The sequence below is a fragment of the Oryctolagus cuniculus genome, chromosome 4, assembly GCF_051225735.1.
Source record: "Oryctolagus cuniculus isolate XC-2025 breed Fujian yellow rabbit chromosome 4, ASM5122573v1, whole genome shotgun sequence".
NCBI lineage: Eukaryota > Metazoa > Chordata > Mammalia > Lagomorpha > Leporidae > Oryctolagus > Oryctolagus cuniculus.
The window spans coordinates 96,521,835-96,548,402 of record NC_142870.1 but is presented as its reverse complement, the minus strand read 5'-3'; the positions used below and the strand labels follow the sequence as shown (position 1 = coordinate 96,548,402).

Sequence of the window (26,568 nt, the reverse complement as noted above, 5' to 3'; positions counted from 1 at the left end):
CCTGTACCCACATGGGAAACCCAGATGAACTTCCTGGCTCCTTGGCTTTTGCTGGGCCCAGCCGTGGCCATTGCGGCCATCTGGGGAGTGACCCATCAGACGGAAGGTCTTTCTCCCTCCCTCTCCATCTCTCCCCCTCTGTCTATAACTCTTTCAAATAAATAAACAAATCTTTTTTAAAAAAACTCATCAATAATTTCCTACTACCTTCACATAAAATCTACACTCCTAGTCAAACAGGCTTACTTGCAGTTACTCAAAGGTGTGATGTTCTCTTACCTCTAAGGAACTAAACTAATCCCTCCATCTGCCATGTTTTTTTTTTTTCTTTTGGCCTTGAAAATAAGCATTCTTTAAGACTCAGAAATTATAACATATTTGAAGACAGTGCAAACTCTCCTAGACAAACTTAAGATGCTTCTGACTCCATACTCAGAAGAGTAAGCAGTCAATCAATATTTTAAGTTATAATTAAGAGCTTAAAACACATAAGATTAAAATATATAAGGTTAAAATGTCAATTGCCACAGGTATAAGAAAAACCATGCTTTAAACAGAAATACTGGACTGACAATATTCTATGTTAAATTACCTCTCGGTTTAGTTTGCATTTTTTTAAAGATTTATTTTTTATTTATTTGAAGGGCAAAATTACAGAGAGAAGAGGAGAGACAGAAACAGAGAGAGAAAGAGAGAGAGAGAGAAGGAGAATTCTTCCATCCACTGGTTCACTCTCTAAAATGGCTGTGATGGCAGGAGCTGGGCCGATCGGAAGCCAGAAACTTCTTCTAGGTCTCCTATATGGGTTTAGGGGCTCAAGCACTTGGGTCATCTTCCTCTCCTTTCCCAGGCACATTAGCAGGGAACTGGATTGGAAGTGAAGAAGCCAGGACTCCAACTGGCGCACATATGGGATGCTGGTACTGCAGGCAGAGGCTTACCTCCAAGCAATGGCACCAGCCCTAGAAATTGCATTTTAATCTCTTAAACCTCTCCTCTACTACTAGTTACACAAACTTGGGCATCTGAGTGACTTCTGTGACTCAGTTTACAATGAAGATAACAGGACCTACTCGCGCTGAATTGTTGCAAGGAATAAATGAGCTAATATACATGAAGAGTTGACAACAGTGTCTGGTAAACAACATGAGTGCTTACTATTATTATTTATTTCTAATAACTTCAAAAATTTCTAGATTCTGAAGCAGTATTGAAAAAGAACATACTCAGGAGCCAGCTCTGTGGCACAGTAGGCTAAAAGCCTCTGCCTGAGACACCAGCATCCCATATGAGTGCCAGTTCAAGTCCTGACTGCTCCACTTCTTTTTTTAAGCTTTTATTTAGTGCAAAAGATGCACAGGAGAATGAGAGATTTATCTAAGAGAGAGGGGTAAATCTGGGTTCATACCGAGTACCAGAACCAGCCATGTGGAAGAGCATCTAGGCCAGGAAGCCTAGGGTGTGCAGCCTGAAGGCCACGTGCCCTGAGGCACCAGGCTACAGCCAGCCCCATCCTGGCAAGAGGCCAGGGCGAGGTAGGGAGGAAGAAGGCTGCTCCACTTCTGATCCAGCTCTCTGCTATGGCCTGGGAAAGCAGTGGAAGATGGTCCAAGTGCTTGGGCCCCTGCACCTGCGTGGGAGACCCAGAAGAAGCTCCTGGCTCCTTGCTTGAGTTCCTTGGCCCAGCTTGAGCCATTGTAGCCATTTGGGGAGTGAACCAGAGATGGAAGACTTTTTTCTGTCTCTCCCTCTATCTATAACTCTACCTCTCAAAAACATAAATAAAATCTTATTATAAAAAAAGAACATATTCAGTGGTAACAAGAGAGCAATTAGAATAAATGGAAAGAAAATGCAGAGAAAGAGAAACAAGTCCTAAATGCCTAAGATGAAGATACTTGTAGAATGAATCTTACGTAAACCATTATAGTGAAATTGAAAACACAAAGATGATCCCATGTCATTCTTTCAAGGAAATGCAATAGGAAGAATGTGATATTTCACAAAAGATAATCAGTGAGTACAGAACGAAAATAGATATGAACTGAGAGTAGACCTAAACACAGCCCCTGAGGAGAGGAGATGCTGCCAACCCACTAGGAAGGATGGAATGGGGATCACCAATGCTATCCACATGGGCTTGTTCAGCACAACACAATCTAACACAGAATGTGGAATTTTAAGACCTGGGTTCTAGCTCCAGTTCCAGCAAACTCTAAGTCAGCCTCTCTTGCTATGAATTTCTTCATTTACATGATGGAGATGCAAATACAGTATTTACTTAGTCAAAGAGTATTATGAAAACCAAATGAGATCATACATATGAAAATGCTCTTTAAAACACTGTAAAATTACTTCTAAATATTAGAAATAATATGTGAAAATTCTTGAAATCTACTGAAGAGTCTACCTGAACCGGGGTTCACAAGAACGTGACCTGTGGACTGCAGTCTGATAAGAAGAATTCAGTGTGGCGGGACTGGTATTATGGTTAAGCTACTGCCTGTGATGCCAACATCCCATATGAGCACCAGCTCAAGTCCCCACTGCTCTATTTCTGATCTTACTCCCTGCTAATATGCCGGGGGGGGGGAGCAGCAAAAGACGGCCCTAGTGTTTGTGTACCTGCTACCTACATGGAAGACCAGGATAAAGTTCCAGGCTCCTTTTGGCCTGGCCCAGCCCCAGCCACTGTGGTCATTTGAGAACCAGTGAATGAAAGACCTCTCTTTCTCTCTCTCTCTCTCTCTCTCTCTCCCCCGTCCCTTTCCCTCCCCCACTCCCTCTGTAACTTCACCTTTCAAATAAATTTTAAAAATCTTTTGAAAGTTCAGTATGGTCATTAAAATGACATGGTTGCTAAGGAACTAATATAATCTTTGGCCAAATTAATACAATGAAGAGTCTCACAAAAAGTAACAGACCCACAGTGTTCTATATTAAATATCCTCCTTTTGGAATATTATGGCCAGTTTTAAGAGCTCTATTTTGAGGGAATAGAGAGAGGGAAAATATGTCTGAGCAAACAGTAACAGTATTTCCTCAAATGAAGAACAGTTAAAACAACTGGAATGCTGGCCTGGGAAAAAGGACAAAAGGTGATCACAATTTTTAAAGGGTTAAATTTTCTTTGTTGCACTGGAGGATAACAGCAATGTACAAATTATAAAAACGTTAGCTTAATAAGAACTGTTTAATGACAACAAGTAAGAATATTCTGTGACATGAATGAACAGTTTCCAAAAATGTGTTCCAGTCCCTGCACGCTCTAAAGCAGAAATGCAATCAATACCAGGTAGGGAGGCTACTCTGGGTAGGCTAGATTTCATGGAGAACTTACAAAACCCCTTTCAAATTTAAGATCTAGGTGACTACCAGAAATGGCAGGGGAGGGACTCAGCACTGCGGCACAGCATGTTAACACAAGGCCTTTGATGCTAGCTTCCTATATTGGAGCGCTGGTTCCAGTCCCAGCCACTCCACTTCTGATCCAGTTCCCTGAAGAAAGTAGTGGGGAATGGCCCAAGTGCTTGGGTCCCTGACGCTCCGACAGAGTTCTGAGCTCTTGGCTTCAGCCTGGCCCAGTCCTGACTGTTGCAGCCATTGGGGAGTGAACACTTTTCCATCTTTTATGCATTGGATGGAAAATCTCTCTATGTGATTATGTTTGTGTAAGGGCCCTGTGAACACTCAGAAAGATTGTCAAGAGAACTGTTCTCTTTTTAACTAGTCATTGCATTTCTTGATGCCTAGCACCAATACAAAAATAGAGAGAAAACTAAGATTTGTCTTTCTTTACATTTTTTTCTTAATTAACACTTTAAAGTCCATATTCCACTATTAGAGTTTATACTTCGTACTTTCTGTGGCTGGTGTATCATTGTGATTATTACCATCTTAACCTCTTCTAAATGTACAGTTCAACAGTGTTAGGTAGAGTCAGATGACTGTGCAACCAATCTCCAGCATTCTCTTCAACTTACAAAACAGAACTCTTACAGCCATTACACAACACATTTTCCTTAAGCACAAGACTTATCAGATAATACACATACATAATTCTTAAACATGCTTTTGCATGATTTTTTCTCCAAATTTGCTTTATAATCTGAAATTCCAATATACCATATTACTATATCCACTAGCTATATTTTTATTTTCACCACATAAAAGCTAAGATTCAATATCCAAACTATACATTTGCCCAAAAATAGCATTTATTTGGTGCTCCAGTAAGTGGTACGGACATAGCTAAGAAACTAGTTAAGTTTTAAGTCTCTTTAACATTTGATATTCACAACACTTATTTAATCTTATGAAAATATTGTGCTACATTTATAAATACCACAAAATAATTCTTGCAATGTAAATTCTTAGACTTTAACAGATTTTTATTTGTGACAAGGAAAGAAGAAACTAGAATAATAACCCAGTTAACTGTGGGCACAGATAGAGAAACTATCCTTAGGTAACCTAGGTAATTTTGCCTGCAAAATTAAGAGTTTCCCTTTAAGAATAAAATCTAACCTATATTAAATAATCAGCTGGAAAAGGGGCTTCATTTAGACTATGGCTTCACAGGTATTTTGTAAATCTTTAATAAATTCAGTCATGTTTAGTCACTCTACAGGCAAATTCTCCATTACAAATTTACATTTGTCCCTTCCTCTCTAGCTTTCAATCATTTCCACAGGCTAGGCCATGTAATTGCTTCTCAGTGGCTTTTCCCCCCTGTAATCTAAAATATACAAAAGGATAGTACAAGAGGTCACGTTAGATTCCCCAACTAGCACAGCTTCAAAAACAAAAACAAAAACTGACTTCCATCATTGGACAAAAGTTATTTAACCTTCTTGTTTCCTCATCTACAAATTAAGGATAAAAAATGACTAGCACTTTCTTATTGCATACCTAGCACACAGCAGGTGGTAAATTATTGAATCAGAGAATGAACAGCTCATAAAATTGTTCAACATTAAGGCAGTGTATGTAAATTGCTTTAGCACGTCACCAGATACACAGAAAGCCCACATGATACTTAAGTTACTGCCTTCATCAGCACCTTCTGTGGGTACCCACTTCCTACAAGTTCAAACATTTCTTTCCCATTTTCAAAAAGATGCCTACTGGGGCCGGCACTGTGGCGCAGTGGGTTAACGCCCTGGCCTGAAACACTGGCATCCCTTATGGGCGCCAGTTCGAGACCTGGCTGCTCCATTTCCAAGCCAGCTCTCTGCTGTGGCCTGGGAAAGCAATAGAAGATGGCCCAGGTCCTTGGGCCCCTGCACCCACATGGGAGACTTGGAAGAAGCTCCTGGCTCCCGTCTTCGGATTGGCGCAGCTCTGGCTGTTGCAGCCATCTGGGGAGTGAACCAACGGATGGAAGACTCTGCCCCCCCGCCTCTCCTTTCTCTGTGTAACTCTTTCAGATAAATAGATAAATCTTAAAAAAATAAAAATAAAAAGACGCCTATGGTCATTTAGCCTTATTGCATCTTACTAATTTAATGTCTCAACTTCTCTCTTCTACAAAGAAGCCATGCTTGTTTCTGAGGCTAGCTTAGCTCTTCATTCACAACTGTCCTCTTACTGCAGTACCTTCCATGTTCCCTGGCACAGCAAACACCAAGTCCTTTAGGTTTACATCCCATCTTGGGCATAAAGCATTTCCCAATCACTCCTGCTTTTACTCATTTCTGTCTATTACTTTGTATCATCTAATACTATCTATCTAATCTTTTTAGGGAGCTTTATAAATTATACTGTGTTTTTTACTTCCATACCCCCTAGCTGTCCCAAAAGCAAAAATGTGTATATTACATTTAGTACAAAGGGATTGATCTGAACTGTTTAGAGATTATTTCTGGATAATTAGATTGTGAATAATTTTTTCATTTTTTTTAATTTATGTATATTTTCATCAAATTATTCTTTTCTAAATCAAATTTTTCTTTTAGTATATTATAAATTCTTTTGGATTTTCTAGAGACAATTTATGAATAAACCTTTACTTCTTCCTCTCTAAAAAAATTATTTGCTGTACCCATTCAGGCATCTTGCCACGGGTCTTCTTCCTCTAGCTAAAGTCTTTTGTGTCAAACACGAGGCAAGTAAATGACTTCATTCTGGTAGGGCTCTTTGTCAGTCAGGGCCACGTCAGCCCCTCTTCTCCATGCTGGTTGCTATGTTTATCATGTGCCTTCTGGGCAACACTACTCTTCTTAATCCATGTGGATTCCCATGGACTACCTTCTGCTCAGCCGGCTCTCCCTGTGGATGCTAGCTTCCCCTTGGTCATCATTCCCAAGATGGTATCAGACTTTCTACAGGGAGAAGCTTCCATCTCCTTTGGGGGTTGTGCAGCTCAAATATTCTTCCTGACATTGATGCGTGTGGCTGAGGGTGTCCTGCTGGCTCTCATGTCCTATGATCGCTAAGCTGCTATGTGCCATCCCTTGCAGTATCCTGTGCTCATGAGGCATCAGGTGTGTCTGCTAATGGTGGGTGCCTCCTGGATAGCAGGTGGACTCAATGCCTGCATCCACACGTCCATCACTCTACGTCTCCCTTACTGTACCTCCCACATCATGGACCACTTCTTCTGTGAGGTGCCAGTCCTGCTGAAGCTCTCTTGGGTAGACACCTCTGCCTACGAGTTGGCACTGTGCACTTCTGGGGTGCTGATGCTCGTACTTCTGCTTTCCCTCATCGCCACCCCCTATGGTCACATTTTGGGTGCTATCCTATGCATGCACTCAGAGGTAGCCTGAAACAAGGCATTCACCATGTGCGACTCTCACTCACCATAGTGGGACTCTTTTATGGTGTCATGGTGTTCATATACATGGCACCTAGTTCCTATCATAGCCCACAACAGGACAATGTGGTTTCTCTCTTCTACAGCCTTATCACCCCCACACTCAACCCTCTCATCTACAGTTGAGAAACCAGGAGGGGTGCAGATGGCTTTGATCAAAGTGCTCAGCAGAGCTGGGCTCAAGTCAAAATTATGTCCACCCTGGAAACTGCCCTGATTCCAGTGGTCCTGCAGCCCACCCATCCTTTCAAAGCATCAACTGGTGCTGCTGCTAAGCCCTTCTGTCCAAGGCTGAGTGCCTGACCAGTTCCTCCCTATTCCATGACTCATCAGGTTCTTGCTTTACCCCACGGACCTGGCTCCCCCAGAGAGGCACCCAGCAGCTGAGGGACTGGTGAGCCAGCGGCGGGCTGTCATGCCTTTTCATGCTTTCTTATAATTTTTAAATAAATCATAACTAAAAAGAATCAATTTATTAGAAATAAATCCTACATGGTATTTCAATAGATACTAAGATTCTAAAATATCGTCTGGATCACAAATGAGTGAATGCATAAAGAAATGCATGTCCAAGGGATTTTAACAACTATCTTTTTTTTTCCATTTTTTTTCCATTTTAACGCATGCATTTTTATTAAACTGGTCTCAAAGTCAGTGTGCAGGTAAGACCTGGCTGCCCCACACCTCAGGCCACTCTCCAGGGGACCAAAAGCATTCACACATCTCAAGTCAAGCATCAAAAAAGGGGGCCATTGTGGCTGATTTTAAAAAGTAAGTATACTGAGATGAAGTTTTTTAAAACTTGTATTACATAATTTATGCAAAAGCAATGCTGTCATTTCCCCTGTGTGGAGCTGGGCAAGGATTAGACCATTCTCCTTTGGAGAAGTAGGGCACAACTATTTATTTTCTATATTGCACCTATCATAAAATCGGTAAGTGATTCAAATACACTACCCAGAGAAACCCTATTATTCAATGTGCATGGTATTTTCTGATTATTTCTATTTCTCATTGGGTTTTTTTTTGGATAACTGGTATTTTCATGATGACTTTATGCTAAAACACATAAATTTTCTATTACAAAGTGATGTTATCAATGCACTTAAATATATTTGAAAAGTCAAACATAATTTTAAAATATTCTTACCTAATCCTTTTTGTCCTGGATTCTTTGCAAAATTAAATGTAAACTGGTAAAAGTCCTTAAATCGTCCTGGTTCTTTCAATTCTTGTTCCATCTTGGGTATCTGGGCCTTTAGTTTTTCTATGCTGTCACATCTACATTATAAAATGAAGTTTGGAAAATGTTAACGTTTGTACTATAAATTATTTATTCCTTAGAGAGGTTACATTGATTTCCTTGAATAACTTCTAAAAATCAATTAATCAGGAATTTTCTTTACATAAATATAAACAGGTACAGTCATCCACTTATCAACAGAGGATACACTGTAGAACACACAGTGCATACCACACCCTCTATATACTATGTTTTCTCCTATACATACCTACGTTAAAAATTTAGTTTATAAGTGAGGCACAGTAAGAGATGAACAAGAATAAAATAAAGCAATTATAACAATATATTATAATAAAAGGTGAGCGGGATCTCTCTCAAAATATCTTGTTGAACTTTCACTTCTTCACTTAAAGGAAGCACTTTATAGCTTCTTCTTGGCATTACCAAACTGTCAACATCACTACTCTTCTGCTTTGGGGCCACTTTTAAGTAAACAAGGGTTTCTTTAACACAGACACTGTGAGCCCAAGACAGCTGCTAAGTGATTAATGGGTGACAGCAAATACAGTATGGGTACACTTGACAAAAGGATGATTCCCATCCCCAGCAGGACAAGCAGAATACTACAAGATTTCACCATGATACTCAGAATGGTACAAATTTAAAACTTCTGAATTGTTTTAGTTCTGCAATTTTCCATTTAATATTTCCAGACTATGGTTTATCACAAGACTCTGAAGTCACAAAAAAGTAAAACTTGTATGGGGTAAGCTGGGATAAGAGGAAATCTGGAGTGACTACATCAGAAAAAATCACCATTTTTTAAAGAAATGGAACATTACTGTTAACTACAGAACTCCTTGAATATCAACATGCAAACTTACAAAATTAAGCTCCAACAAATAGATAAAAATGTATAGTATTCAGCAGAATAATCACTGGCTTCAACCATATTAGACACTGTTTACACTGTGATTAATTACATGTCCCGCTTCCAAACTAATGGAAAGCATGGTCTCTCCACTTAAGTAGGCAAGTGCACCTCTTGAAAACTTTCTTCATATTTTTCATTACTGGTGCACTAAGAACAGAAAGGGCAGACTGCTGTATACCCACAGCCCAATACTTCTGCAGCCACATTAAAAAAAAATAGAGGTCACAGGCAAAAAATCTCCACCCATGCCTCTTCAATCTAATTATTCAAAGACATGCAGCTAAATCAGCCATCATGATGTAAGTGAAACAAAAAGTAATCAGCAACTTCTAATGCCAGTTTTTAAATTTTAGAATTTTAAAACTTTGGAGTTCACAGCCTCACATTAGGAAAGAGCTTACAAACTTCCTCATTTAATTCTTCCATGTTAAATTTTCATTCATAATTTTATTTTAGTATAGTGAATCTCCCTGAGAAACCTCTAATAATAAAAGTATAATGCAAATAGAAGAGGCTATAGCAGTTGCACAGATAATCTCACAAACCCTGAAATCTATACAACATGGGAACTAGCAAGTTAGCCCTTTCTATTTATACCAATGTTTGTGGGCCTGTGAAATGTCGTTACATTTTAAATGCAAATGACATAATTCAGTTCCACAGTAATTCTCATGGTAATGTATCTAATTTCCTATGGTAATTACATACTCACCCTAATTCTGTCATGCCGTCCATGAACTCCTGTTTGGAGAACTCGCACTGTGTTGCTGCTCTGAACTTCCATGCAATGATCAACACACTAATGCTGGCTGGATCAAGTGCCAGGTCATCACAGAACTGCTGTATTCCATCTATTCCAATTTTATTTTCATCTTGAGGATCTTTAAAAATAACAATGCATAATTAAAGTACTCCCGTACTTTATTAGTCTGTATTCCTAAAACTGGAAAAGGTAATGTTATTTGTTCCATTTTCAAAAATTACAACATACCAAAAACATGCAGTATTACTATAACAGATTGCCCATATGATATTTAAAGCCACTTTGCTCCTTAAATAGCATTCCTGAAGTATACAAGAAAGCATACATACAGACGGGCACTTCATTTGTAAGTCCCACTTACTCATGTGAAAAATGTCCTATAGTTATACACATTGAGAAACTCAGACACTCCTCTAAAGGGACAAAGGATTATCACTCAACGTATTCATATTTTGCTTAAATAGGAATTCTAATTTAACATTATTACATATAGAATTTTCTTTTTCTTAAGACAAAGTTCATTTTATTAGAGCAATCACTTCTTAAGGGTATCAGAAAAACTATAAACTACCAATTCAATCCTAATCCAAACAACATAAACAACTATTGTTTCAAGAAAAAAAAAATCAATATTTACTTATCAGATGAGCAAAAATTTAAAAGTGACAAATACAAAGAGACAGAGGCAAGATCTTCTACCGTCAAATATGATTAATAACACCTTTCTGAAAGTAATCTGGCAGTATCTCTAGCAATAGTAAATATCCACATCCTTTGATTTGGGAGCCTGAATTACGCCTAGTAAAATCCCAGTTTTGGAAAACTTTTGAAAGAAATGTTGTATAAATATTTCTGAAGAAACAGAAAAGACATGGAGGGATTCACAACCCAGGCTTTACTGTCTACCTCAGGAGAACAAATAAGGAAAAGGTGGAGAAACTACTTATGTCTTCTTATTCACCTATTATGTACCTGGTTTAACTTTTTATAAAGCATGTACTATTTTATAACTTTTAAAAGTCACTATGTGGGTTTTCTTAAAATCTGGTTCAGCTTAATTTTATAGAAAAAGGGAAGAAATAATCCTTTCCCCACCTCTCATTCTCAAATTGGATACTGGAGAAGGGAAAGAAAAAAAAAAAAAAAAAACAAGGGAGAAAAAATAAAGAGGCCAAGAAGAAATTTTAGTGAAAAGAGGAAAAGTTCTCTTCCACTCAGATGTCTTGAAATAATTCTGAAAACTGTAGAAGTCAACTGGACGCCTCTCCCGAATCCCCCAATTCATGAACTAGGGAGCATCTGATCTGTCACAAGCCCATAACAGAAAACCTGGTTCAAAACATTTAAAGTTACAAGCAAACACTCACCTTTGTATCTATTGTACAGTTGCTCTAACTTCTTTCTGTCCAATGATCCTTTTACACTCTCTCGTATATAAAGTTCAGGATTTTGGAAAAAATTATCTGTTGCAACATCTAACTTCCAGTCATTTTGAGACAGACAACTTACTGCTGTTTTTTCACTAGATTGTGTGAAGATCATAAACTGACGAACTTTATCCTTCTGCGATGATTTCAACTTGTTCTATTGAAACCAGAAAATAAACTGAAACTCTAAGTAAAATCATGTAAAACTAAGTATTTCTATATGGCTGACTAGTCATTCTTAGTAATACTATAATACCCATAAAGCACATTCAAACATTTTACCTTAAGATTTATTTTTGATGCTGGTAATCAGAAGAAAGAAAAAGTTCTTGAAAATATGAAACACAAAATTAGGTATAGTTTTGGTAAACAAATGAGGGCAGAGGGAAAGGAAGTTTAATCACCTGTATATCTCCTAAAAATGGATCCTAAGAGTATAAAGGCTCTATAAAGCAAAGGCAGCTACTTGCAAAACCCTGACCAAGCACAAAGCTCCCAGCAGGATGCACAGGAGCAGTGGAGAAGGTGACATTATCTGGCCAGTCAAATGACCCTGGGCAACAATCAGATTAACAGGTGTTTGTCACAGTCCTAATAATACCCACCACAGGTTGCCATTCTCCCCACACCACCCACTTTGTTTTCTTGCTATTTTTACCAAATGGGAGAAAGCAATAGAATATGAGTGTCTTACATTTCAAGGCAATTATCAATGAATTTTCCTCACGTTTTCACTCACATCAGAAAGAGTATCCTATCCTTTCTACTGAGGTAATTTTGTCTTTAATGTGAGAACCAGGGGCAGGGACAGAGCTTGCTCCCATCTACTGTTTTACTCCCCAGATGCTAACAATGGTGAGGAGGGCTGGGCTGGGCCAAAGTCAGAAACTCAGTTCAGGTCTCCCACGTAGGTGGGAGTGACCCAACTACTTGAGCCATAAGCTCTCAGGATTTTCTCCTCAAGGAATCACCTCTTTCCCTTTGCATGAGCCTAGCAGAAATTTTTGCTGTTTCCAAACAACCCTTGTACTGTAATAACCTCTTCTCATTTGACCCATGTTGACAAGGATTCATTTCTCAGGACTTAAACCCAAAGCAAAATAAGACAGGCAAGTATTCCCTCCATGGTCTCCCAGTACATCCAGGACCACACCTCCCTGCCTTCCCATCCAACCTCAGCCTCCCTGTTACTTCCTCCTCCCCTGCTAAGCAAAATACTCGGATTCTTCCCGAGCTACTACGGTAAATAAAGTGGGGGAGGAAGCCTTTGAGTAGTGTACACAGTAACAGATACAGTATTCCAGGGCTTGTGCAATATATCTGCAAACCCCAGACTCTCCTGGGCTGGCCTAAACCCAGGGGTCACAAGCCTTCAACTCTTGATTAGACAGTAGAAACAGACCAAGAAGATTAAGGAAGGTATTTGTTTTAAAATCACCCAGGCTATTATCAGTGGAAATTTGGTAGGAACAAAGATGGTTCATAAATCTGAACTTCAGTAATCTCTCCATAAATCACACTGCTTACTGTACATATTTATAAAGCTTTTTGAGATTGTTCAGCAAAGAGATGACCAAAGATAAAATATTCCACTTGACACAGAGTGAAAATAACATCATGCAAAAAAAAATATGAAAACCAATGCTAACTTTTGCAGCATGAAAACTATCTATTCACTGGAGTCTATTCTGCAGCCACATTCTTGCTCTCTCTGTAAATATGTTATCATTTAGATTATAGATTAAAATCTCATTAAAATTGAGAAATTATATTCAACTCACTAATCCCCCGCTACTTCATTAATAACTCTACCATCTCTGGACATCAGACAAGCCCTATCCTATCATAAGCCACATCTCCTAATGTCTAGGAGTCTTCCCTCTTGAAAACTATGCCCTCCTTGAGATTCAAAGACAACACACAATAAAATGAAATGCCAAAAAGGTAACTGTCCTAATTTAATTTTCTGTTTAACTGAATGTTAACAAGCAAACTTTCAACTTATGTGATTGAAAATTACTCTAAAACTCAATATGCAATTCTTCCTTGAGGGAAGCAGCACACTCAACAGATGCGTTTCACCCTTCTCTGAAGATAGGGAGGTACCTAAGGGTCGCTGTGACCACCAGTGACCATTGCACAGTTTTGGAGACGAGCCTGCAAGTATACCAACTACAAGGTCACATCCTGGAAATTACTCTTTAATGAAACCTGATGTAACTCCTTGGAATAACTTTTCTCCCATTCTCCTAAAAGACACAGACAACAAAACAATCAGGTTTATTTTGGGGTTTTAGCATATACCACCAAATCCAGCACTCTGTTCCCTACAGCTTTAATCACTTTTGTTGAAGAATGGAAGGAAAAAACAGCTAAAGTCACTTTTGCAAGCCAAAAAGACCTGTTAACTCTTTTAATGATTTAAGTATTGAAAAACTGGAGAGAAAAAACTTAAAAACTGTCTTACTCATGCAAATAACATATTAAATAATTACATGTCATAAATCTTATATGAAAAGTATATATAATAAATAACGTGCACATAAATATATATGTACAATGATACATGTAAATGTAAGCTATCTTTGCTGATTTACATATAAATTTCCAGTATATGGGTCAGTATCAACATACAAGTATTTTAAGAAAAAGGGTTGCAGTTACTCATTTCCCACACCCTGAAGGCTAATGAGTGATGCCATGCAAAGAACTGATAGTATGGTTCCAGCCAGGCTAAGTGGTTATAGGCAACTACATCCTTGCAAAGTCTGATAAGTACCCTCCACTTCCTGCACGCCTGCTGTTTTGCTGTCAGCTCTCTATGCCTAGAATAAATTTTAACAATCATTTCCCTAGCAGAAAGGATATGGACACTTCTGCAGTCTGAAGGGTTGGCTGTGCAAGAGAGAAGCTGGCATGGGATACATGCACCTGCCCTCTTCCGAGGTCATGATGGCACACCAGGGCTAGAAGTTCTAACTGTGAGAGAATAGTATCACAGGTTTCAATGTTATCAGTTTAAGGAAGAGAAAAGGGATGACTAATCAGATTAGATTTATTTTATAAGGGAGGAGAAGGTAGATTGAAGACTAAAGTGGAAGAAAAAGCAGATGGATTTTTCCCTATTTCTACTACAAACCCAGTGGGGATCTTAACAAGAACAAAAACATGTGACAGTTACAATGATTCAGCACTCAAAAGTAGTATATGCCCTTTACTTTAATATGTATTAAAGGGAACAAATTGGACTTGTCACTTAAGATTAGGCAACACAATCTTCAGTATTCAAGCATTAAAACAATCTAGACAGTATCCAATTTTCAAGGAAATGCAAAGGTGGCTGGGTACGGAAAATGTATAAAACATTAGATATACTTTGATTATTTTTAATTCTAGCAAAAAAGGGAGATGGGGAAACATCAGCTCTTGTAATATGCACTTATCTTCTTAGGTTTCCTAAATAAAAATGATCAGGGTATCACATGTTTGCATTTTTTTCACTCAAGAAACTTAAGAATCACATTTAAAGAATAATTTACCTGGGGAAAAAAAAAAGCACTGAAGGAAACACAGAACTTAAAATGTAACCAAGTGTCAGTCAAGAACTCTTACTGTGGAACCTTCCCAGCATGGTGACTGAACCTTCTAGGGCTGTGAACAGAGGGAGGGGTGCTGGAAAAGCCCTGCTGTAAGAAACAGTAACCAAGTGAAGAAGTCTTCCTATTCTGCATACCTCCCTCCAAAAACCAAAACATGGAAAATGACTTTCCAGCAATTAAATACTAACAATTTCAAATACAAATCATTTTAATGAGCGATATTCTTAAAAGTAAAACATCAAGGTCCATTTCATTAATTCTATAATCCTGAATTTTCATCATCTTACCCTTAAGTTTCAGTCCTAACTCCATAAAGAAACAAATACTTATTTAGGCCTTTACATTTTTAAAGGGATTTATTTGCTAGCTCAACTCTAGTTATCTCAGGATTTAATGAATCTAGCTCACAAAAGTCAATGTTTTAAAAATCAAAATACTCTAGGGGCCAGCACTGTGGCATAGGTTAAATCTCCACCTGCTCTGCCAACATCCCATATGAGAGCAAGTTCAAGTCTCAGCTGCTCTCCTTTCATTCCAAATCTCAATGCACCCAGGAAAGCACTGGAAGATAGCCCAAGCCCTTGGTCTCCTGCCCCCACATGGGAGACCCAAAAGAAGCTCCTGGCTCTCAGCTTTGGCCTGACCTGCTCTGGGTGTTGCGGCCATTTAAGGAGTAAAACAGCGGATGGAAGATCTCTCTCTCTCTCCCCTTCTCTCTCTGTATCTCTGCCTTTCAAACAAATAAATCTACTTTTAAAAAAATCAAAATACTCTCATGATCACCCCTAATTCTCACGACTTCCTTCACTTTCAACTCAGCAGAGCTACTTCTAGCCCAGTATATGATAAACAGTACTCAGCAGACACTGACCAGTATTATCAATATGCAAAACCACTCACCTACAAAAGGCCTTCCCATCCACAGACTGTGGGTCTGAAGCCAAGAGGATAGGAAAAATCAATTAACATCAACTAACGAGACTACCTACTCCAGACAAGACTCACTGAGGGGACAAAGTCTTACTGCAGGAAAGCCAGGCTAAGAATCTAGGTAGGAGCAGGTCTTCTTAAAAGGCCATTTGGGGGTGAACCAACAGAAAAGGAAGACCTTTCTCTCTGTCTCTCTCTGTCCACTCTGCCTGTCAAAAAAAAAAAAAAAAAAAAAAAGGCAGACTCAAACCAGATTGGCAGGATTCTAATCAGATCGATGCCTCTTAATTGCTGTGCAACTTTGGGAAAATTACTTAATCTCTCCGTTTCAATTTCTTCATCTGCAAACATGGTATTCTGGTTACATGAATTAATTTCGGTTAAACTCTCAGAACTGTAACTAACAGAGTAGGGACCCCACACAAATCCACAAAGGAATGAGGAACACTCCAGAGAAAATGTAAATTTACTAACAGATCACATTTATTTCAGCTCCTACTGGGTACCAAGCACTGAACTAGGTATTTAATTATTTAAACAATCCTACAAGACGGTATCATTGATCCCATTCACCAATGAGGAAAACAAGCACAATTTATCTACTTATCCAAAAAGTAGCAGAGCTAGGAACCAAAGCCTGGTGCCAGGTTCAAGGCATGTAGTCTTTCCATTCATGCTACAGTGTCTTTTGAAGTGAAAGTGGAAACAAAGGGCAAAAGTGCAGCCTCTAACTATTACCTATGCATGGGGGGGGATGCATTTTTCCAACTATCTTTATGGAGAAGTTAGGTAAGCAGTTAACTGACCTTTCTCCTTTCAAATGTAAACAATTTGCTTCAGATCTAAAAGTTCCCCACTAAGCACTCCCACACAATCTAACAAAAAGGCTAATTTAGGGATGGGCCATTGGGCCATCTCTGCAGAGTTCTTTTTGGGTGGGAGAAGAGAAATGCATAGTTTTTTTGTTTTGGTTTTTTTTTGTTTTGTTTTGTTTTTTAAGGACTGATTTATTTAAAAGTCAGAGTCACAGAGAGAAAGATACCTTCTATCCACTAGTTCACTCCCTGGTGCTGGGCTAGGCCAAAGCCAGCAGCTAGGAGCTTTATTCAGGTCTCTCTTGAGGGTGGCAGGGGCCCAAGCACTTGGGCCTTCTTCTGCCACTTTCCCAGGCCATTAGCAGGGAGCTGGATCAGAAGTGGAGTAGTGGCAACATGAACAGGTGCCCATATGGGATGCCAACTACACCACGATGCCTTCTCCGATAGGTTATGTTTAAGACAAGTAAGGTAACAGGAAGAAAATGTTTATAGTCCTGTCACATTCTATTTTTAAAACAGATGGCTAGGAGCCAGCACTGTGGACTAGCGGATAAAGCTGCTGCCTGCAATGCCGGTGCCAGCATCCCATATGGGCATGGCTGCTCCACTTCGAAACAGCTCTCTGCTGTGGCCTGGGAAAGCAGTAGAAGATGGCCCAAGTCCTTGGGCCCCTGCACCCAAGTGGGAGATCTGGATGAAGCTCCTGGCTCCTGGCTTCGGCTTGGCCCAGCCCTGGCAGTTGCAGCCATTTGGGGAATGACCCAGTGGATGGAAGATCTCTTCCTCTCTAACTCTGCCTTTCAAATAAGTAAATATCTTTAAGAAAAAAAAAAAAAGATGGCTAAAATTTATAGCTTTAAATGTACAGAAGTAGAAAAATCAGGGCACACTAAAAGGGTTTTCCTTCCTAATGAAAAGGCCTGAAAGGTTCTGTCCAGATAATACAAGGACATGCAAATTCTAAATTACAAGGGAAACAAAATCCTCATAGTATTCTTTTAGATTATAATCTACAGCTTTGAATAACAATTTAGGGTTAAGCCTGTACTTCTTGATATTCATTTTTAATGTCCAGCCCTTTGAATAAATTAACTCTCCTTGGAAGGGGGCCTTCAGACTAACTATCCCAATAGAGTACCTGAGTTCAGTTCCTGGCCCTAGCTCCCCATTCTGGCTTCCAGCTAATGTATCTGCCCCATGGGAGGCAGTGGTGATGGCTGAAGTAGGGTTCCTGGGACCCATCTGGAGACCTGGATTGAGTTCCCAAGTCCCAGCTTTGGCCCCCATCTCCCCACCTCCAAGCTGTGGTGGGCATTTGGTGAGTGAACCAGTGGATGGAACCTGTGGCTCTCTCAAAAAAAATTTTTCAAAGGTTGACACTTCATTAAGATGCACTAAACTACTTATTGAGTTAAATGTGGAATAATATGCTACTTAATTACTGCACACAATGATATATATCACATAATGGCAATCCATTAAAAAAAATTTCAGGGGCCAGTGTTGTGGTGCAGTGGGTTAACCTGCAGGTTGAAGTCCCTGCTAATCGCGTAGGAAAGCAGTGAAAGATGGCTCACATAGAACAGGAAGCTGCTCCTGGCTCCAGCTGGTTGTGGTCACTTGGAGAGTGAACTCATGGATAAAGATCTCTCTGCCTCTCCCCGGGTTTTGTAACGTTGCCTTTCAAATAAATACATAAATCTTTTTTTTTTTTTAAGAATTATTTTATTTTATCTGAAAGAGTTACAGAGAGAGGTAGAGCCACAGAGAGAGAGGGGTCTTCCATTCCACTGGTTCACTCCCCAAATGACCACAACGGCCAGAGCTGAGCTGATCTGAAGCCACGAGCCAGGAGCTTCTTCCGGGTCTCCCACGCGGGTTCAGGGGCCCAAGGAGTTGGACCACCCTCTACTGCTTTCCCAGGCCATAGCAGAGAGCTGAATCAGAACCGGCGCCCATATGGAATGCTGGTGCTGCAGGCTGGGGCTTTAACCAGCTGTGCCACAACACCGGCCCCAATAAATCTTTAAAACAATTTTTTTTTCAGGAAGAATACCTATATGATTCAAACTGGTTTTTTAGAATTTTCCTCACAGGAACATTAAAAGTGTTGCATTAACAGGAATTTTCCTCCTCAACACCTCTCAGAATTACTAGATTGTTCAAAAGATGACTGGGGCCAGCATTGTGGCATAGCTGGTAAAGCTGCCGCCTGAGATGCAGCATCCCATATACTGCCGGTTCATGTCCCAGCTGCTCCACTCCCCATCTAGCTCTGTGCTAATGGCCTGGGAAAAAGTGGAGACCAGAAGAAGCCCCTGGCTTGCGACTAGCCTAGCCCTGGCCGTTGTGGCCACTTGGAAAGTAAACCAGCAGATGAAGATGATTTTCTTTCAAATAAATAAATCTTTGTTTAAAAAAAGATTTATTTATTTGAAAGGCAGAGATACAGAGAGAGGGAGAGACAGAGAAAGAGAGAAAGAGAGGTCTTCCATCCACTAGTTCATTCCCCAAATGGCTGCAACAGCCAGAGCTGAGCTGATCCGAAGCTAGGAGCCAGGAGCTGCTTCCGGGTCTCCCACGTAGGTGCATAGGCCCAAGGACTTGTGCCATCCTCTGATGCCTTCCCAGGCACATTAGCAGGGAGCTGGATTGGAAGTGAAGCAGCTGGGCCTTGAACTGGTGCTCATATGGAATGTTGGTGCTGCAGGCTGGGGCTTTAACCTGCTACACCACAGTGCCGGCCCCTGTTAGCTGTTGTTTTAAGTTAACCGTGGAACTTCGAAATCTCATTTAAGTCTTTGTAGATCTTTCAGCCTCCATGATCTCCACGATGCACTTGGGAAGGCAGCAGAGGATTGCCCAAGGACTTGGGCCCCTGAACTCACACGGGAGGCCCAGAAGAAGCTCCTGGCTCCTGGCTTTCATCGGCTCTGTCCTTTGCGGCCATTTGGGGAGTGAACCAGTGGATGGAAGACCTCTCTGTCTGTCTCTCTGTAACTCTTTCAAATAAATAAAATAAATCTTTTTTTTTAAAAAAAGCTAATATTCAACAGCCATGCAATTCACAAAGAGAATGATCCTTAAAAATGCAGAAATATTAGAATCCTATAAATAATACACATTTTAAATGTTTATTAAAATGGAAACACCAGAGTATAACAAGGGAACAAGCCATGTATTTCAGCAACTTGTCTCTGTGCTAAGTGTTGAGAATTCAAAAGTATAACTGATTACAAATCTTTAGAAAAGAACTATTTAAAAGTAATTCTATTTTAAAAAGTTTACAATGCAGTTAAGCAGCCTGATCACTCTGAGTGGTCAGGTACGAACCATATAAAGCAAACTCAACAGATGCCACAATGTTAGCGGCATTTCCCGCTTCTGTTTGCTTTCTTAGGTGGGGGATACACCTGAAGCAGCTAGGAAAACCTAACAGTCTGCTGCCTATTCTAGAGCACTTTCCTGTTCACAAAGCAGATGACTTCTCAGAACCATTCTCATCAGACATCATGGCTAAGACTAGACAACCCGAACAACACATACAGACATTTAAAAAGGGACCGTTTCCCTGATATTCCTTATGCCTGGACCAATCTATGAAACCGTGTCCAAAGGGCCACTCAGCTCAAATGAGCTCTACTCTTTTAAAACTTAAAAAAAAAAAAAAGCCCTCATCTACAGAGTTAATTTTACTTCCAATTTTTTTACTGTATGTTCCACAAGACTTTCAGTTTTCAATTACTTAACATTTGTATCAGATCATTTGACTTGATATAGAAACTACTAGGTCACTATTCAATATGACAAGGAAGCAGAGTGAAACTTATGAAAGATTATACATATACTGAAAGGGTGTTCGCTTGGTTTAGAAAAAAAAAAGGAAGGGGGGGGATTGTAAAAAGGAGGAATAAACGTGGAACAGAGACCAGGTTCTAACCCCTGCTCTGCCGTACCAGCAGCCATAGACCTTCGCCAAATTATTTAGAACCACTAAAGGTCCATTTTCAGATGCACTAAAAGGAGACCGTACTAATGCCTATTTCACAAGTGACAACAGGGATTAAATACAATGGTTGTGAATTGTCTGACAAGTACAAAATATGTTCTCAATAAATGGTAATTTCCCTTCTCCTCCTCAAAGGCCTGGTTTTATGCTTACAGTCATTAAACTACACTAAAAAACCACCAGAACATATTTAACAATCTGAGAGGGTTTGTGTTGTCTTTATTAACTTTAGCATGACTAGATAAACTTGGTGGCCAACTAGTTTTTATTGAACATTAGATAGTCATCTTAAACAGAATGAAGTCTGTACCCAGAAGCTACATGATAAAGAAAACTCTGAGTATTGTCTTAAAAAATAATTATCTAGGGGTTGGCATGGTGCAGTGGGTTAAGCCACCACCTGTGATGGCATCCCATGAGCGCTGGTTCTAGTCCTGGTTGCTCCGCTTCCAATCCAGCTCCTTACTAATGCATCTGAGAAAAGAGTGAAATATGGGTCCAAATACATGGGCCCCTGCCACCCACCTGGGAGATATGGAGTTCCAGGCTCCTGGCTTTGGCCTGGCCCAGCTCTGGCCATTTTGGCCATTTGGGGAGTGAACCAGCAAACAGAAGATCAATATCTTTCTCTCCTCTCTCTCTCCCCCCTCTCTTCCCTCTCCTCTCACTTCCCTCTTCTCCCTCCCTCCCTGTCTCTACCTTTCTCTGTAACTCTGCCTTTCAAATAAATAAAAAAACTTTTAAGGATCTTATTTATTTGAAAGGCAGAGTTACAGAGAGAGGAGAGAAAGAGATTTTCCATCAGCTGGTTCACTCCCCAAATGGCCACAACGGCTGAGGCTGGGCCAGGCTGAAGCCAGGAGCTTCTTCCAGGTCTTCCGTGTGGGTGACAGGGGCCCAAGCACTTGGGCCATCCTCTGCTGCTTTCCCAGGCACATTAGCAGGGAGCTGGATGTGGAACATCCAGGACTCAAACCGGCGCCCATATGAAATGCCGGCACTGCAGACAGCAGCTTAACCCTCTACACCGCTATGCTGGTCCCTAAAACAAATCTTAAAACATTGTAGCATTAACATGGCCACACTCCCTATCAGAGCAGGAAGCTTCAGTCCCCACCTCAGACCAGATTCCAGCTTCCTGCTAACATAGACCCTTGGAGAAAGCAGTGATGTCTCAGGTAACTGGTTTCATGTCACCCTTGTGGGAGACTCTGACTGACTTCCTGGCTCCTGACTAGTCAGGGCCCAGCCCAGCCCAGCCCCAACCATTATGGACATCTGAGGGTGAATCAGTGGATGGGAGTTTACTTTCTCTTTCTCTGCCTTTCAAATAAATTAAAAACCATTTTTAAGTTATCTCTAATATTATAATAGGGACAAATGATCCAAGGTCTATCACACCACTCAGAATCCTTTCATGGCTTCCCATTTCTCCTGGAAGTAAAAATCCAATACCCAAACAATGCCTCCCTTTGCCTGTCCCCACTTTCCGCCACTCAGACCTCAGCAGTTCCAATGCCCCACCCCCACCACACAGAGAACAGGAGTGCTCCAGCTACACTGCTCTCACAGGTCCTGAAACTTCCACCACCACACTTCTGCAGGCTGATGCCCTCATCATCTAATGCATTCAAAATCCATCTCCACAGCGGTGCAGACCCCATTTTTGCAACCCCACTTCCACTGTGCCCCAGCATTCGTCATCCCCTTCCTCAACACTTTCTTTTCCCATAGCACTTAACACTTTCTGAGATTCTAAGGAAGAAAATTACATACTATGTTTATTGTTTGTCTCTCCCTAGTCAAATGTAACCTTCCCTAGAGCAGGGACTTTTGTCTATTCAGTATTAAATATCTTTCCAGTGCCTAGAACAGTGTCTGGCACAGAGGAATGCTTACCAAATGCTGAGATGAATTAGACCCACCTATAAGTAACTTGTGGATACACAAAAGAATATGCAACAAGTTCTAAGACAACCTTGAACAGGCCTGCATTTGTTTGAATTTCTGAATTCTGGCATTTGTTGAACATACACTCTTACATTTCAAAGTCCACACATTTTCAAAACGGCATTAAAAATAGTGATTAACATCATGAATCATGTTAATTTTGATTATTTAGCAGTCACTCCTGATACTTGAGATCACCTCTGTCTGAGTAACATAACTTAACTGCAAATGCAGTTTTCAAGCCCTCCAGACTTCACCCGTGTTCAAAGGTTTACATGTACCGCAAATACTAGGGAAAATGGGAGATGAGAAGAAAATCGTTTCAGTTCTGCAACAATCTTGCAAACTTGAATCTCAAGACCTTGACCCTAATATCTTCTGAAAAGGGGGAAAGGAGTAAATGAGATGATCTCTGAGGCCCCCTCAGGTCTACAAAGTCTAATGATGCTACCAGTCAAAACAAAACCAAACCGGTAGGTTACAACAGTCTACACACACTTCTCAGACACTTAATAAAAGTCATTAGAATCATGGACATTTTAAGCTGGATGACACTTTAGCAATCAACAAACCCAATTCTGTCCCCTTACAAATAAAACAACTCAGAAGTTTTGAAAACTTTTTAAAAGATTGGCAAATTAACATTGCCTAGTTCAGGAGCCATTTTTGGCCTGTGTTTGAGATAGGTTAACTCAATAACCTACAAAATACCTCATACAGTCCATCATTGAAGTCTGTCCTAGAACTGACATTAACTGTGTACTCCAGATATAGCATGAGCTGCAAACCAAAAAACTAACATCATCCCAAAAGTTGTATCCAGAAGCAACTGTTAAGTTTACAATGAAACAACTGTAAAATGCTTATGGCCTAACTTCTCTTAAGGCCCAGGTTGAGTTTGTAAACAAGAGCATACCGAGACAAGAGTGATGACACCAACTGAGTTCTGCCACACAAAGTTTTAAATTAATGATATCTTGTCACCACTGGTACAACAACATGAGTTATGGCAAAGGTCCAACACTGGCTAATTTAATACTAACCAAAGGAGAGAAGCCTACAAGCTCCGGCCCAGGCTGAACTGTCCTGTGACTCCCCTGAATCCTGAACTCTTTGACGAGGTGAAGATTATATGGGGAAGCTGAGTCTTTGGGGCCACACTGACCCAGAGGCTGAGCAGCAAGGCCCTCAGTGCTCTCGTGGGTGCTTACCAGGGAACTACATTTCATTTTCTCAAGCTTACCAATACTCACAAAATGCCAACAGTCTGCAGACTTTCAGGAGCAATGCCTATGACCGTCTAAATATTTAAGGAAGAAAACTAAACTCCCGGGTGGACCTCTGAACACTGTGGTATCAATCCAAACATTAACCTCGCTTGACAGCAAAGTTCTCCTACCAAGTCTAAGTTTTCAGACTGTCCCAGAGATCAGAAATCTTGAATATGCGGCAAACTAAACCACATACCCATACATGACCCCAAAACACTGCCAAGTTGAAGCTGGGGCTAGGTAAGTATCATGCACGGAAAACAATCCTCTAAAAACAACAAAGACACTGTGGAGCATGCCTTTAACACAGGCACACACATACGCCCTCCTCAAAGAGGCCTTTATGCTCCCCTGCAGCCAAAGGACAACTCTATCATGTCTGCTATTCATACAGTAACCTGCATGGAATTCAACTCATGCTCAGCCTGTACAACACCAAACATCGCTCTGAAAAACAAAGAGTGCCCGACAGTTAAGTCCATAATTAACCGAAGCAAAGGACTTCACTACAAGGGTCTTCAAGTTTTGGAGGACTTTGGGTTTTTTTTCCCCCCCACAAAACAAAATACAAGAGGAGAGTAACTTCATAAACTGTTTTTTAAAAAATCACAAATAGTCCTTAACTGCTCTAATAAAGCAATTACTCCTCCCACCCAAAGCAAATAAAATAAGTGCTCAAAGGGTAGCAAGTCTGATTTCCCTAATTTTATGAAATGAGAACAGGTTGCACTTCCGTACCCCCTCCCCCCAGCTCAGCAGCCTCCCATGTTTTCAGGAGAGAGGTAAATATAACCTCCACCAACTGGCCAGCCAAAACTCTCATCTTCCAAAAGCAGGGGACGCACCGAGAGGTGATGGAGAAAGGAAAAGGGCTCATACCCCGCCCCAGGCAGAACTGCCCGGGAGACTCGCGGGGTGTTGGAGCAGGGAGCGGAGCAGCGAGCGCAGCGCCGGGAAAGTCTCGCCTCCTCCCGGCCGGGCGCAGGGGGGAAGCCCGGCTCCGGGGCGGGGGGAGCTCCTCACCCGGAACCCCGGACCCCCGTTCCCGGCCAGACACAATGGAGCCGGCGAGGGGGCCGGGCAGGGGCAGGGCCGTTGCCCCCTCCCCTCCCCCCGCCCCAACGCCTCCCCCACCCGGGCCGCACCGGGAGAAGGGCACCGGGGCCGCTCCCCGCGCCCCAAACTCCCCAGGGCTCCCGACTAGGCCCGGCTCCGCTCCGCCTCCTCGGCTCTCGCGTAGCGGCGGCGCCTGGGCGGGAAGGGGCGAAGGAGGAAGGGAGAGGCGGGGAGGAGAGCCCCCGCCCGGGAGCGGGACGGAGGCCGCGGGCCCAGGCTCGGGGCGCCGGGGGCGCCGCGGGGCGCAGGGCGGCCGGGCGGGGGTGCGCGGCAGCGCCGGCCCCCAGCCGGCGGGGCGGGCGGGCGGGCGGCCGCAGTGCCTCACCATGTTGGTGTCCTCCAGGCCTCTCCCCTCCTCCTCCGGCTCCGCAGCGAATGGACGGCGGCGGCGGCGGCGGCTCCTCTCACGGGCTCGCCGGGCTCCCGCTCATGCGCAGTGCGGGGCGGCCCCGGCGCGGCCCGAGGAGGCAGCCCCGGGCCTCGGGGAGGCGGAGGGACGGGGGCGGGCGCAGGGCGCCCGGCGCGGGGCTTCCCCCGGGCTCGGGGGTCCCCCGGGGCGGGGGGCGCGGCGGAGTGGGGGCGGCTACGCACGCCCGGAGCGCGCGCCATCCTCCCGCGGCGCCCGCGGACCGGAGCGGCGGGCTGGGGGCGCCGGGACACCCCACCTCCGCTTCCTGCGCGCCTCCTTCCGCTGGCGGGCGCCCGGCCGGCAGTGTCCACGCCGGCTCGGAGGAGACGAGCGGCGGGGAACCCCTCAAAGGGCCGGCTGAGGCATGAGAGCGGGTCCAACCACCCCTGCCCATCGCTGCCAGAGAGAGGAAAAGGGAGAAATCACCTCTGCCCTCATGTTCTCTGTGTTCCTGCAGCGCCGGTAGCCTGACTGCACCGCTGCCCCACGTGGACGTGCCGGGGGAGACCTTAGCTTAGCCCCGTGAGAGCTGCAGTGCCCTTTAGGACGGCGCAGGGAGACCCGCGGGACAGCCCCTGATTCCCAGCGAGAACTGAGGGTCCAGGCCCCAGGCACGTCAGCACCTGCCTGCCTACTGCTCGCTCTAAATGTCCCCTCGGTTTAGCCTTCGTGGTTAAGTTTTAGGAAGTGGCCACCGGACATTTTTTTTTTGCCCTAAGGGGTGACGTCACGGCAGGTGCACAGTCCAAGCTTGACCTGCCCGCTTGTTCTAGGTCTGACGAGGTGGGGCAGTGCCAGGATTCGGAGCTGCACACCAACTGGACAACTATGTGTTCTGACTGCAAAAGACTTGTTTAGAGGGTTCGTGCCCTTAAGAAATGTGTTCTCCAGTTGGGGAGGTAAGACATCTGCACACATGAAGGAAGTAATAAACCAAAACCCCGAAAAATCGCATCTGAGAGTGGGCCAGGTGCTTGCAAACATATTGGAACAAGCCTAGCCTTAGTAGATCCACTGTCACCATCATCCCCTCAGCACAGGCTCAACTAGCAGATCAGCCCTGCAACTCAGACTCCGCAGTTCCTGTGAGAACAACAAGCCTTCTTAGCAACTCCTGGGGCCTCCTAACTCTCCAAGCCTTGACCTTGTGGTGGGAACTCCCAGACCCCTGGCTGCCACAGGTCATGTGGCCAGCCATTCTCTCTGCAGACTTGTAATGGGTGTTCACTCATGTGGCAAGTTCCTTACTAGTCTGGGGAGACAGGACAGCCTGGACCTGCCT

At 42.5% G+C, this 26,568-nt stretch overlaps 1 protein-coding gene and 1 pseudogene across 8 annotated transcripts in view; one reads left to right on the top strand and one right to left on the bottom strand.

The window, feature by feature from the left end:
• The window catches only part of DCUN1D1 (defective in cullin neddylation 1 domain containing 1), a 39,267-nt gene extending 13,341 nt beyond the window's left edge, over positions 1-25,926 (bottom strand). Inside the window, exons 1-5 of one of the 8 annotated variants that reach the window (XM_089332114.1) lie at positions 24,607-25,114; positions 11,467-11,512; positions 11,125-11,341; positions 9,707-9,875; positions 7,968-8,098 (exon numbers count right to left, since the gene is read on the bottom strand). In XM_089332114.1, the coding sequence (XP_089188240.1) occupies positions 7,968-8,098; positions 9,707-9,875; positions 11,125-11,299 (475 nt within the window). In that variant the 5' untranslated portion in view covers positions 11,300-11,341; positions 11,467-11,512; positions 24,607-25,114. Of the gene's footprint in view, positions 1-7,967; positions 8,099-9,706; positions 9,876-11,124; positions 11,342-11,466; positions 16,801-24,606; positions 25,115-25,202; positions 25,360-25,712 lie in introns of those variants that run through there. The other 7 variants (XM_089332119.1, XM_089332111.1, XM_089332117.1 and 4 more) reach the window with 7 other exon arrangements.
• On the top strand, positions 6,085-7,073 carry LOC138849454 (olfactory receptor 2Z1-like; annotated as a pseudogene).
• Positions 25,927-26,568: the final 642 nt, after the last annotated feature.